The 15,251-nt window shown below is 39.8% G+C and overlaps 1 protein-coding gene across 1 annotated transcript; it reads left to right on the top strand.

Annotated features, from left to right (window-relative positions):
• The first annotated feature begins 5,416 nt into the window (after positions 1-5,416).
• LOC135477144 (uncharacterized) lies at positions 5,417-14,609 on the top strand. Its single transcript, XM_064757300.1, has 9 exons — positions 5,417-5,435; positions 6,840-7,124; positions 7,900-8,129; positions 8,973-9,141; positions 10,028-10,132; positions 10,793-10,850; positions 11,811-11,932; positions 12,059-12,329; positions 14,315-14,609. The coding sequence occupies exons 1-9, from the start codon at positions 5,417-5,419 to the stop codon at positions 14,607-14,609; spliced, it is 1,554 nt and encodes a 517-aa protein (XP_064613370.1).
• The last annotated feature ends 642 nt before the right edge of the window (positions 14,610-15,251 follow it).

Raw genomic sequence — 15,251 nt, 5'->3', positions numbered from 1 at the left:
TCTCTAGTGTATCTTGGGATAAAGGGCGGCTGTTCATCCCAGTCACTACAGCTTCTTCCACACATATAGATAACACTGGAGAAGACCGTGACATTTTTTTACTTCTGCTATGGTGCATGAAGCATACAGGTCTATAAGCCTACTTAAATGCACATATATATATATATATATATATATATATATATATATATATATATATATATATATATATATATATATATATATATATATATATATATATGACCTAGGTTGTGTAAGTGAAAACTTTGAGTGAGGCCTTACACACTAACCAAACAAAAAAGTCCAGTAAATGTGCCACAGGTAGGCCTACACTTCAACGTTAACCTGTGTATTTATACAAGGTATTCAGACTAAAGGTTCGAGCCTTTCACCAGTTACTGCATATATAAACAAACCCGGCCATGCCCGTCACGTGGGGATTGAACCCAATGTGTTTTGAGGCATGACCAGAGAGTTTACTATAAAAACGTGACTGGGTACGGGCGAACCGTGAACACTTCAGCTGCACGGACCAGGCTGGGGAACACCTATAGCCTTTACCTGTTGTCATATACCCGTACTGAAACCAGCCTGTGCGTACAGTTACTGTATACCGAGATCGAGACCACCTTGCACCTCAGCCAGTGGGTTGACCATAACAAATGCAGGTTACAACTGTACTTCCGATCTTCTTGGCAGCGATAGGCTCCGGTATGTTAAGAAGTTATATTTTTTCTCTCCTGAAACATTCTTGAGATCTTCAAAATGAATTTCTTCAGAGATGCTATGCTTATTGAACATTTTTTAAATACCTCGTAAAGTCCTTAATTTCTAACACTGTATAAAGTGTCAATCGAACGTTTACCTTCTCCACCAGTGTCAAAATGTTACATTTAAAGTCAAGTGCCTTTCAGTTGTCTAGAGGAGAGTATGAACCACGCTTCACTGAAACTAATGACAATTTAATTTGTTTTGTGTGTGTGTGTGTGTTTACCTCGCCATGTCAAGGAAAACAGGTGGTTATTTGTTGTGTTAATTAATCCTGACCATGGTTCATAATATTTATTTAGTTATTTGATTGTTGATAACTCAAGAACGTTTCATTTATACAGTGGCTATAAGTCTTATAGACCGTGAAAGAAAATAAACTGAACCGAGTAAACCATCAACCTATTGCAAATTACTGGCAAACTTTCCAACGTGAGACGTTAATTAATTTGAGACACGATTTATTGTATTTATTTGATTGGTGTTTAACGCCGTACTCAAGAATATTTCACTCATAGGACGGCGGTCAGCATTATGGTGGGAGGTAACCGGGCAGGGCCCGGTGGAAACCCACGACCATCCGCAGGTTGCTGAAGGAGCTTCCCACGTACGGCCGGAGAGGAAGCCAGCATGAGCTGGACTTGAACTCACAGCGACCGCACTGGTGAGATCCTCCTGGATCATTACGCTGCGCTAGCGCGCTAACCAACTGAACCACGGAGGCCCCTCACACGGAAAAACGATGTTGCGTCATTCGTATCCCACGCTCATATGGCAAAAAGGTAAAACAAGTTTCGGGTAATACTGGCGGAAACATCTGCGTCGTAGAAAATAACTCGCGCTTGATTGGTTCAGAAGATGTATCACATGGTGCTTTCAATTTTCGTAGATTGAGATTTTGCTTGTTTTGATCTGAGATCTCTCGGCTATGCAACATGACACTAATAAAAAGGTATGCTTTTTAAATTTTATACAGAAGGTCGATGCATATGTTATTTTGGTGTCTTTTCTGGTAACTGGTGACAATGGCGTCGGAACCGGGTTGCCCACTTTTCCAGTGGTGGTTGACCCAGATATGCCTGTACCCCCAACCTTTCCACGTGTCAGTGAGAATTTGAACTGGCAGGAATACAAAGTATACATTGGAGTCTAAATTCTAAGACTTTATTTCTTACACATTTACTGTACAAAAATGAACAACAAAGACTATATAAACAATCATTATTTCTTAACCGAATAGATTAAATGCATGCATCATCGATTCTTATTTATCTATAAGTACGTCTGCCAAATTCCAACCTTTGGCAGTTACAATTTAGAGATAGATTCTCTTTGGTTTTCACAAATTACATAAAGTCAGAAAGTATTCAAATTACATTAAAACTCTTGAAATTCTTTTTTTTTTTTGTATCTATCAGATTTACGAACAGATTACGAATCCTTCGACCCTTACAAAGTGTATAAAATTCGCCAAAGACGCTCAACTAGGGCTGTCAAATAACAGTCAGAGCCACCAGTACTACACTTGGAACTACGACTCCTAATCTGGACGTAATGATGGGTAATCTTTAAAAATTTTTGTCATTTTAGGCTCCAGTCTTTTTGACCACATGTCTCGGGGCACCAATTCCTGTTTTCATGGCTGAAAACTCTTTTATACGCCTAAAGGTGGCCTATGCAACCTCGCTTAATGTGCCCAGATAGATTCTTAACCTATCGCCACCTCCCTCCCCCAAATCTTTTCAAAAAATCGCTTTTATTGCTCTATAATCTATAAATAGCATCTCTCCGTGCCCCAACTTTGGATGTCTACTCAAAAATACGCCTGTGGCAACCTAAGGTCTCACAGCCTCATGCCATCTCTCGATACCCCCAAATGGTTGAGATCTCATCTACAGCAATCTAATGTGGTGGAGCTTCCGGGGCTAGTGTTAATGATCTTATCTGACGTATATCTCACGTTAGTGTTTTGTTTGCCTTAGAGGAAAATGAAGAAATGTCTGCAAAAACATTTTTCATTTTTTGACATATTTGATGAACCTATATGGGATCAGATTAGCGCTCCAGGTTCGTATAGATGCATGTCTCCATATGCAGCAGCCTACATAACTTCCGGAGGGGTCCTCCGTGGCTGAGGTGGTTAGCGCGGCGCAATGACTCGGCAGCCTCTCGCGAACGCGGTCGCTGTGAGTTCAACTCCAGTTCATGCTTGCTTCCTCTGGGAAGGTCTGCCAGGTTCTGCCCGGCTTCCTCTCACCATAATGCTGGCCGCCGCCGCGGTGACCGCTAGAGAGTTACGAAACCCAAGCGTTTGGTGTGTGCTTTCAACTACCTGTCACGGTTGACCTCGCGTGATGATTAGGCATGCAGAGGGAGGGAAAAGTAACAGCCAGCACTGGTAAGGCTGTCACATGGTTGCTTGAAACTCTGATAGTTATCACTGCTCTCCTGTGCGCGATGCATGCTGTTGATCATCTTTCAAGCTTCATAGTCTTTACCCTCGGCTCCCACGCATGTCCGGATAATGACACGAGAGTTTCAGACAGCAAGACTGAAAAGCATTATTGAAAATCCTTATGTGCTCTGGAATAAGAAGCGAAAAGGAAATTCTGTTTTTAGATTTTTTAAAAAGAAGACAGGCCAGATCAAAATTAGTGACTAAAGGCTGACATGAAGACGTCTTGCCGTGACAACAAACAGGTGCATGTGAATGCTTGCTTGAGAAAACTCAAGAATGCTGAGCGCACATAGTTCAAACGTTCATGTTAAATGTAAGAAAAGGCTTATCAGTGTTTTGAACCGGAGAAAAAGTGGATAACCTTGGTAGCCTGGTTTTAGTGATTTTTCTTATTATAGGCCTATACACAGGGGATAAGCACAAAAACTATGGTCTCACAAGACACTTTTTTATAGTTACTGCTCTCTAAAAACGATGGTATACAAATGTGTACATTTACGGTGACATGTGTATCAGCGATGCACACATATTTACACAAGTCATGAATTACACAATTTGTGTACTGCTGGTTCACAAAATAATGTGGATGTGCATTTTTAAGAGAGTCATAAGCAAGTCTACGATGGAGTCAAACTAGACCTATATCTGTACAAAAGAAACTCGCTAACGTTCATATCATATACCGCACGCGATATATGCTTGTATGTAGTAGCCGAAAGCCTATAAAGTTAGCAGAGCCCCTCAAATGCGGAGTGACCACCATGTTGACGACTGAATTCCTGTCGACAGTCAGAGACTGTTGAACACCTTTGGTAAACACAAATGGAGCTAGATTTGACTGAATTGAAAGAGCTAGAGTGAAAGAGCACGTTCTGGCGTGGGCTCTCATGTATAACTGCACCTCCGAGGTATATAGTTTAGTATACAGTAGTATACAATAGTTTAGTATATATGGTACCATATATACCAACAACATCTGTCAGTATACATTAGCGTAGGCTAAACCCAACTGTCCATTTTATTGATTTAATGAGGATTGAACACCTTGTGCTCATTACAAAATATTTGACTGAAATAGTTGAACAGCTCAAGCAGTGTAAGAAATATCCTTTCACAATGTCCATTTTCCAAGAAAACTATTTATCACTTGGTCCTTCACTGCCGAAGTCCAAAACTTTGATCTGCCAAAGGTTACTTCTTAAACTATTGTACGGGAAATACCTTCGACGTTAGTGAGATAAACTACACGTGACACCACCTTGCTCTCGACATAGGAAACGCGCTGAAGCTGTGACAAGACGAAGTTTCACTGAACTTTTACTGAGTTGAAAAGAATCTAAAAAAATATTTAATGCCGGTTTAAGATGCTTTGAATGGTAGTCTTTCAGTGGACCTAAACATTTGTCTGCCTGTCACTTTAAGTCTTATACAGTTTTTAATATAGTGTTATAATAATGTTTGTGAAAAAATCCTTAATGAACTTCCTTAAAATCATTGTAGTTAGTTTTAATGCGCATTCAGACCTTCCTTTGGATAAGTCCTTTCTAAAATAAGGGTCTAAATAACCCATCGTATAAAATATCACTTTTGTGCTATTTGTGAGATAGAAGAAAGCTTAAGGAAAAAAATTTAAAGTATTTCTAGACATAATTCTGTGTTAATTTTCCATTTATGTCACGCATTACTTTTTTTTTACTTTATTTGCTCTTTACAGTTTACAAGATCCTCGTCGTCATATGACTGAAAATTTGTTATGCACGACGCAAAACCCCAAGCTTGCATGCCTACTTTAAAGCCCCACCGGAAGCATTGGAACACGCGATGTCATTCGTGACGGCCTGGTTTGCAGGGAAGAGAACGACGCACTGGCCGAATTAACCAACCGTGTACAACCATGTAGCATGCGAACCCTGTACCTTTTGTACATTGCTTGAATTCTGTCCCGCGTAATACATTGGTCATGCATTATTAGTTAGGTAAAGAGTGTAATATACCCTGGACCTCATACGACATTTGACTTTTTGTGACTTTGAATTGTTTCCAAAAAACTTTTGACCTTGGTGGAAATATTCCTAACCTGGATGAAAGGGTTTTGATCTTGGTGAAAACATTTCTCACCTGGGTGAAACAATTTTGGCCTTGGTGGAGAGAGTCTTGACCTTTACCGAAACAGTTCTCATCAGGATAAAAATGGTGAAAACAGTGGATGGTATATACGAGGATGGATGGATAAAAAGCTAAACATCCCATGAAGTTCAGATGAAAGAGTGCGAAAGTTAGTCGTAAATAAAGTCTTCAATTTTTTTTTTGAATAGAAAAAGACGCTTGAAAATATATTTTGTATGAGGGATATGTGGGACCACATTTTGTGACATACAGTCTTTGTGTTACATTCTCATTTATAACATTATTACACAATTTGGTCTTTTCAGATAACAAATGTGCTCAACCTTGATTTTGATCTTGTTTATATTTTTAATATATTCCTAAATATTATCATAATTCAGAATAAAATGCATGTCGTTGGATATAAACAACAAATTTACATTCAAATAAATTAAATAAATATCCACCATACAAAAATATAAAAATATTAAAAAAATGAAAGACCATAATTGCCAATTAATTTTGACGCTCTTTCATCTTATTCTAGGATCATTTGTATGCTTTTTTCTCCTTTAAGCTGTGCTAAAAATAAAGTGCATTTGAAAACTATTTTTTTAACAAACACTGTTAAAGTAGAACTTCATCTGGTTATAGGTTCGTTAACTGTGAGTTTATGCATTCTTTTTCTCCCTATTTTTTAGATTATATCTTAATAATAACTAATGTGGTTTTCGAATTTTGAATGACGTTTGTGATATTTTAGCCAGTTTTAAATGTCGGTGTATATTCATTTATTTGATTGGTGTTTTACGCCGTACTCTAGAATGTTTCACTTATACGACGGCAGCCAGCATTATGGTGGGAGGAAATCGGGCAGAGCCTGGCGGAAACCTGCGACCAGTAGAAGCTGGAACTCACAGCCATCGCATTGGCGAGAGGCTTCGGTGTATATTTGTTTGATTTTGGATATTTTCATTATCATGTTGAAAACCATATATTGTTTCCTGGTTTAAGCATGTTCTCGCCACGATATGTTTTCAGTATTGCTGTTAAGCCATTAGGGCATAATCATTCATCCATTCATTCCCTGTATGTACAGCTGTCGGTGAGCTGATGGGACCATATTTCACCGTATCATATATGTCGCTAAATATCAATTTATGTTCTCTTTTTGTCTACCTTTCCATATACATGAATACAGCCGTCAGTCAGCTGATGGGACGATATTTCACCGTATAATATATGTCGCTAACTATCAATTTATGTTCTCTTTTTGTCTACCTTTCCATATACATGAATATAGCCGTCGGTCAGCTGATGGGACCATATTTCACCGTATGATATATATCGCTAACTATCAATTTATGTTCTCTTTTTGTCTACCTTTCTATATACATGAATACAGCCGTTGGTCAGCTGATGGGACCATATTTCACCGTGTGATATATGTCGCTAACTATCAATTTATGTTCTCTTTTTGTCTACCTTTCCATATACCTGAATACAGCCGTCGGTCAGTCGATTGGTCTGTGTTCCGATCAGAACAGAGTGTCTAACCTTCAAGCATGTCTTAACGCCATTGGGAATGCTGCATTAGATACGTCACAGTTCTGGTTCGGGACGGACTACAACCAGAGATGTCCCCAGGGGCCCTTTACCCAGGGATTCGGATGCTTCCTGCCCCAGGGATTCCAAATACCCGAGAGCATGAGTTCCTTAGTCTTCACTCCCGGGACCTTTGACCCTGTGACTCTCGATCGGTACTTACATGTTACGTTCACCTCCCCTGAAGGTAAGTACCATCAGATTAGCACGCAATAATTAGAGCATGTATTGGATACATAGGTGTTTTAGTGGGTTTCCCCTGGGCTCTCTCCGGTTTTCTCCCACCATAATACTGACCCCTGTTGTATAAGTAAAATATTATTCAGTTCGGCGTAAACACACAAAAGAGCATAATATGGTAAGTAAATAAATAAGTAAATAAATAAATCATCACTGTGCGAAAACCACTCTTAAAAAGGTACCTTCAGTAAGGTGTTTCAAGTAGCTTTTTACCTATACCCTGAGCGTCTAGTGCAATTCTCGGAACAACACAGCTGAAAAACTGCCGATGTGGCTAAAGCCGTAATCATTCCTTTATAACATTACTCCATTTATTTGGAGAAAAATCCTTTGCAAAGCCAGCATCGGAATTTGGGTCATTAATCAAACAGGTGATTGGGGCTATAGGCCAGAATTTTCGTCCAACTGTCGTCTAATAGTAGACGCTATAAATGTGACCAAAATTTGGTCCGCGTTGGAACAGACGGGTAAAGACCTTGCGTGTGGCGACATCAGGCCTATTTCTAAAGATGTCGTGTATTCGAGTCCAGATCCAGTTGCGGCGGTTGCGGCGGGTGCGGCTGTTTGTCAGGTACCAGACGAAGGGCGGTGCTTTATCTCTGTCAGTCCCATTTCCTCAGGCCACCCACAAGCCTGACCATTGTCTTACCTGTATTTCTGAGTAATAGTGATAATATGCTCTTTGGCCATCAATATAGCACCTATTTTCTTTCGGATTACAGGACAATATTACGCTTGTGGTAATGACTTCGAGTTTGAAGAGACTATATCATTCACCCTGGACCCGTTGTCATCAGCAAAACATCTGTGTTGGGATGCACGTGAGATGCCGGAAATGACGTGGCAGAGCTCTCCCGGTGAACTGTTCTCGTTGCTAGTGTATGACGTCCCTTACGGCTTTATTCACGGTGTCTATGTCAACATTCCTGGGAACGACTTCACTAGATCGGAGGTTTGTATGGCTCCGATTCCATCGAATTCCATCACCAATGCAGATGGTTTTGTGATCGAATCCAAATGCCGCTGGCTGGTTTTAAATTTGCCAGAATTGGAGGTTTGCCGATGCCTTCTATTTTTATCACATCTTATTCGCTTACATTTGTGTGGTTTTTATAAGGGAATTATCCAGAGTGCCTTTGTTATTTCAATATTTAGATCAGGCCAGTACATGCATTTATGTTATCCTGTTGGTGTATCCGCACCATGGCCCTAAGAACGCTAATATGTATTCTTCCTCTATTCATACTAACCCAATATAATTGTTGTTACCCAGGCAGTCGATCCGTACCACGTTCCTAAGAACCCCAGCTGACTTTCTTTCTTCATTCATGTTAACTCTGTATAACTGCATGCTTATTTGTTGTTACGAGGTAGTGGATCCATACCACGGTCCTAAGAACACTGAGAGGTGTTCTTCCTCTATTCAAATTAACTCGGCATATTTGTCTGCTTATTTGTTGTTACCCAATAGTGCATCCTTACCACGGCCCAAATAACACTAACAGCTGTTCTTTCCCTATTCCTATGAACTCGGTATAATTGCATGCTTATTTGTTGTTACCCAGGTAGTGGATTTGTACCACGCTCCTAAGAACCCTAACCGACGTTCTTTCTTCATTCATGTTAACTCGGTATAACTATGTGCTTATTTTTTCTTACCCATTCATGTTAATTGGATATAACTGCATGCTTATTTTTAGTTATCCAGGTAGTGGATTTGTGAGAACACTAACAGGTGTTCTTTCTCCATTGATATGAACTCGGTATATTCGTATGCTTATTTGTTGTTATCCAGGTAGTGGATCCTTACCACGGCCCCAAGAACCCTAACCGGTTTGGGAACCCCTATGTGTTCCTGCTTTATACCCAGCAGCAGAGGATCACAGTTGACCCCAAATTCTCGGAACGAATACCCGGCCAACCTTTCAATGTCAGTGAATTTGCGGAGATTCACAGTTTATCAGGTGCACGAATTGAATTTAATTATTGCTTATTAATAATTTATTTACACTGTTCTCAAGAATGTTTCACGTACATTATGACGGCCAGGTTTAACGGAGCGTCATATTCGACAAAATTTCTGACGTAAACGTTAGCCTCCCACCATATGGCTGGCCGCAGTCGTTTATATGAGTGAATTATCCTTGAGTACGGCGTAGAACACCCAGTCAAATAAATAAACTTGCAGCCAAAGCAGAGGAGCCCTTTTTTGAAGTTTTGTTGGCAAACTGGTTACGAAATACAGCGATTTAGGAGATTAATCATGCATAATGCTTGGTTAACACTTTCTAAAGTGTAAGATGTGCCAAAACTTAAAGAAATGATTAGAAGACTATGTAATTTACGGCTATCTTATATCAAATGAACTTTTAGATGCTGTTGCGATCAGCATTGTACGCTTTAAATTTGCATTTATTTATTTATTTGATTGGTTCTTTACGCCGTACTCAAAAATATTTCACTTATATGACCCAGCAGTGTGGCGGGAAGAAACCGGGCAGAGTCTGGGGGAAAACCCACGACCATCCGCATTTTGCTGGAAGACCTTCCCCACTTCCGGTCTGAGAGTAAGCCTGAACTCACGGTGACCTCATTGTTGAGAGGCTCCTGGGTCATTGGCGTGCTAACACCCTCCACCACGGAGCGCCCTCCCACTCCCGAAAGAAAGAAATCATTACGTAGAGTAACCCTTGAAGATGTTGGCACGACTATTGTACAACATTTAACGTGAAATGTGACTGTATCACGTGCTTTTCTGGAACGTGTATTGGAAGAGAACAGTGGTCAGTGCAGTTATGTCAGGAGTCGCCGTATCCAGTTAACGACTATTTGCTTGTCTATTTTATACAGGTCCTGTGGCGATGAACTGGTTATTAGCCGAAGGTGATGCGTACGCCGTGGAGCAGCAGAAATCCTGGGGTGTAGTGAACAACTGTCCAATGATAGTCTCCGATGGTAAGAGATTGTTTATCGATCATCAAACTAATCGATACAGCTTGATAATTCTAAATAACCTGGTGAAAAATATGCAAAAACGTTAGAAGGTGATCACTGTTTTTCACAGACAAAACACCACTGCTCTGATGCCCAAGTAAAGCCTGGCCTAGGTATATCTTTACAGTTACAGGTGATGCTTGTACATAGGTTGTTTCTTTATCAAATGCAAACGCCAATAACTTGAAGCTAATTTAGCATTATTTGAAGACATTAGCCATAACACCGTCCCGAGGTACAGTTTTATGTATTTCATATTTACCTTCTTGGATGGGTTCAGAGTGACTTTTGATGTCATTCTGGTTACAATTTATGAAAAGTGATTGCTTTTTACATACCTGCTCCTGTTTTTACTCTCTAAACCTGCTTCATAAATTTACATGCCGGTACTACTTTTGGCCCATAGTCGTTCATACATTCAGTGACAACAACAACAAAGAAAATGCTTCACCATGTAAATTCCAAAGGTTATAAAGACCCGGACAAGGGGATTGAAAGCTCGTGTAACCTTTGACATTCACGTGGTGAACCCTTGACCTCTTCACTAGTTATACTGCTTAATTATTAATATAATTTCCCACAGAAACTTAGCTGTGTTGTAAAGATTACTTGGCTATTCAGAAAAGGTAGAAATTAAACGGACGGTTCGTGAAGATGGAAAAGTATCAAATGCCTTTCTGTAGGTCTTTTTGAGAATTTCGTGCTTAATATTTTTATGGTAAAAGTATCGCCGGATCATGGATTGTTGTCCCAGCAGTCTATTGGCCCCTTCGAGTGAGTTGACGTGTTCAAATAAAGTGCTCGCTGTTTAAGCTGAAGTTAAAGTTTTCGTACCTACATGTATAACGAAAGGAAGTGGGTTACACCTAGTCCTCAGCTTTCCTCCTCCTACTCGAATGAAAATCTTATAAATTCAACCGAAAATAACTTCTTTGAGTGATGCTAGAATGCGTTACATGTTCTCACCGCAGATTATTCTAGCATCACTAGGACAACAGACTTTCTGTGAAAATAAACTTTATAAAATAAAAAATAGGATCAGTGAAAATTCCCGGATATACCGCTCAACCCAAATCAAAAAAGAATCAAATAAATAGAAATATAGCGAAATATATTTCAATTTATTTTTCAGCTGCTGTGAACCAAGGTCGATCTTTCCTCTCCGAAGCGGATAGCCTCAGTGTATTAGTGAACGTGACTTTCAAATCAAGACCTATAAGCTACAGATCTTGCTGCGAATACTTCCGAGAGGAGTTAGTATGGTTGACGTCATGAGTTGACATGTAGTTGTAATGTGACCAAGTGTTTGATAACTTAACGCATGACGTCTGACGTCTGAAACGTATCAGTTGACGTCATGAGTTGACATGTAGTTGTAATGTGACCAAGTGTTTGATAACTTAACGCATCGCTTCACATCTCCTCAGCTACACTCGTATTTCCTCTCTGATAAATTGACTCCTAAATTGGCTGTTAAGTGATTTAACGTCGCCCCGGCTTTGATACAGAGACTGAATCAGTGATTTTTCAGTTGTTGGAAAGTTGTGGTGGATTATAATCTAAAGATAATCCACTTATTAGTAATAATGCCAACTTCCTAAGTATACAAATGAGAAAAATTTGTTTTGCTTTCTTGTAGTTTTGCAAACGTATCAGCCAATCCACTTGGTGATGGATACATACGTGCTGCGCTTGCGCGGGATGAGCCTCATGCAGAACTCACTATCGCAAGACTATCGTTCATTCCTGTCGATGATTCAGGTAATAACTACTGCTTTACTTTTTCTTTCTTTCTTTATTTATTTGTTTGTTTTATGTCGAACTCAAAATATATCCACACCATTATATATGTATATTTGCGTATGTTAACCTTAACATGTATTGCAGGTAAGCTGTATACATTGATCATGGTCGATCCGGATACGGCATCCTCTACGGTCGGGACGGGAGCGAGGCCGCTCTTGCATTGGTTAATGATCAATGTCCCGTATGATGACGTGAACAAAGGGAATAACGTCATGAGGTACATCGGCCCGGCACCACCAGACCAGGTTCCTCATTTTTACTACTTCCTGTTGTACGAGCAGACGGCACCGCTCACGGAAGAGGCGCACCGCCCTTACGCTGGACAGTCCTGCTCTGAGGCTCTTTTATACAGGTGAGGACTCCATTAAAAGAATTTTCAGCCAAGACGAGTGGACACTTAACTCCAAACAGATTTTCGTATACGAGCATCAACCAAAACTGACGATCCATTCCCTTGCAAGACCAGTTGCCGAAAGCAACGTACAACAACCAGCAAAAAGGACAAAATTAGGACGGAGTCATTCAAAGAGAAGTAATGAAGAGTGGATCAGAACAATGATGCTAGAAAGAATAAATATGTCGTGTCAAGTACTAATTTATAAGTAGTCTATAATCAAAAGATGTATCTCAGTTATGCTTTGATTACGGTTTTTCATATATCCAACATGGAGATTTAATGTAACGGGACGAGTATATAGCAGCCAGCCAGGGGTTAACCAGAATTAGGAGGCATTCCAATGACGTAAATCTCCGCCACAGCTAAATGTACAAATTCCCTCACTACAAAAAGCTGCAGACAAGGGACAATACTCAACATTTCAGTAACAAAAATTGCTTGTTCGAGATCCGAATCACCCCTAAGGTTAAATGGATTTGTCCTTAGTCTTAGGCCAACCTGTGTACAAAATGGCATCCAAAATCACTGCATAATTTGTGCTGCAAAGTTGCTGACAGACACTCAAACAAATAAACGCCGGTTAAAACAACGGCCTCCTTGGCGGAGAGACAAATTCAGAGAACCATCCAACGAGTCTGTGTGCAGATTTATGAATGGGGCTTTACGAATCAACAACCATTTGGATGTTCACCTCGAGAACCCGGTCTATCCAGATTTCACTGTGTTGATGTATCATAGCTGGAAAAAACTTTCTGCTTATATAAGTCTTCGGGTTGATTTGGATACACATGTTTAATTCTTCCAGACCTGTATAATCATATCCGGTGTACTGGAACCGGCTGTCAGTTCAGAGGTTGCATATTCATCCGAATACTTGAAAGACCTCCTGGACGAAGTTGTAATGACAATTTAAAGTTAATTATGGATTTGCAACAAAAAATATTCAGCTAATTAATACTGGATATGCAATAATTTATCATTTTGGCTTAAAACGGAGATGGTTGTTTTTTTCCCAGTGACTTATCTGCTGTATATTATTCACAGGCTTGTTCATCGAATAGCTATACTGGCACAAAGCAGACCACATTCTTATATGACACACTTAAAAAATTAATCAGTTAATTTTAACAGAATATCTGTTGTCTGAGTGATGCTAGAATTTATTCTGTTCTGATAACATACTACTGTGTCATATCAAGGGTGTAGGAAGAAAATGAAAAGTGTGTTGCCTCGGAGGGTGGGGGGGGGGGGGGTCTTATCTCAACTAATGAGGTGACTCTTTGGAGCCTATATAGCCGTAGGCGCGTTTGAACGTGTTTTAAGAGAAAAAAATATCCATCCTCAAAGTTATGATGAAGAAGGCCTATGCTACACATTTTGACATTTGGGCACAAATTTACTTTTCGGATTGCTTTCATACTTTACTTGAACATAATTACTTTCCGTTGAAATACCGATACGAACTATGTGAGTCGTGAAATATTTACTCTAACAGCGCGTGCGGATTGACTGAGCAATGTTTATTATACATTTACCAGAGTAATCAGACCTGTAGGCAGCGAGGTGGAGAGGTGGTGGGGTCGAAAAGTGTGTGGGACAGAACATGTCCTGCCTCCCCCCTCCCCCCATTTGGAAATGCGGCGGCACGCCCCCAGCCTCCTCCCCGCTTCCTACGCCACTGCATATTCTACACAGTGTCCTATTTGTCTAATAGAATCTTTATGCTGAATTAATGGAATATTAACAGAATAATCTATTGTAATTGCCGAGTACATTTCAGCATAACTCAGACAACAGATTTCCGGTTAAACTTAACAGATTAATTTTTTGAGTGTATCTTGTAGATTATACTCTTGTAGATGAGCATGCGCATAGCTCTCTTCAAACAGAAACAAAGTGATACAACTTGACTCTATTTTAGACACAATATATACTAACAGTAAACCATTTTGTCCTTTAAACAGGTGCCTATTCGACGTGAACGGGTTCACCATTGACAACAGCCTCAAACTGGTGGGTGCCTCGTGGTTCGTTAGCCGTCGCGATGAATATGTTCGCTACGCGCGAGTTCAACTCGGCTTTCCGGAAGACGAAGAATGCCGTGACGTTGCAGGATATAACGATCCCTGTATGGCCGTGGCAGGAAGTTCAAGACATCACCCATCCATACTCGCATGTATAACTTCTGCTGGGGCCGTTGTGTTCCTCCTGCTTTTGAAAGATGTATATCTGTGAAAACATTTACTAAACTCTGAACCTGGATGAATGTTCATAAATCTTTTTCACAAAAATAAGCACAATTACGATGCACTGGGATAACATGGCTGGACTGTAGTTACATCTTATTTGTAGATAAACACTTCTGATCTTCATGGCTGTGAAATTATAGCTATAATGGTCTTGTTACATAAGCAAGTCGCTTTCCACAGCCAAAGTACTGCAAATGTACAAACTCCAACTTGATGCAATGTTCCCGCTAAAATATAATATAATGTAATTCAATGGGATGACAGTACTGTAAACCAACAGCAGGTGCTTGTATAGTTTTGTTTGTGGATTTAGTCCATTTCTCTTTGCAAAGTATTTACAGTGCTCTACTCTGTAAAAATACTGTAAGATATTATATATTCAGATTTTAGTTTCTTCCCTACTTCTACATGATTATGTATAGGGTCTTCCTGTTTTACAAATATTTGGACCTGTGAGTCCACTCATGAGAGTAGACTCATGTAAAGCACAAGACTTTCACGGCCAGTAATTCAAACATAATATATCAGAGCTTAGTATTTGTTTCGCTTGGCGACTCTTTTGTTGGTTTTTGTATTTTTTGTCTGAGACTTTCTAATCAGTGTCAAAATTGCAATATAGACTACCACA

This window comes from Liolophura sinensis, chromosome 10 (assembly GCF_032854445.1).
Source record: "Liolophura sinensis isolate JHLJ2023 chromosome 10, CUHK_Ljap_v2, whole genome shotgun sequence".
Classification (NCBI taxonomy): Eukaryota; Metazoa; Mollusca; class Polyplacophora; order Chitonida; family Chitonidae; genus Liolophura; species Liolophura sinensis.
Note: the sequence above shows the minus strand (reverse complement) of the source record. Positions and strands in the feature narration are given on the sequence as shown.

Bases quoted from the DNA above. Each gene is read 5' to 3' on its own strand.
- LOC135477144 (XM_064757300.1), top strand. The intron at 10,133-10,792 runs GTAAGAGATTGT...TTGGCTATTCAG, and splicing joins TCCAATGATAGTCTCCGATG to AAAAGGTAGAAATTAAACGG. The intron at 12,330-14,314 runs GTGAGGACTCCA...ATATACTAACAG, and splicing joins TCTGAGGCTCTTTTATACAG to TAAACCATTTTGTCCTTTAA.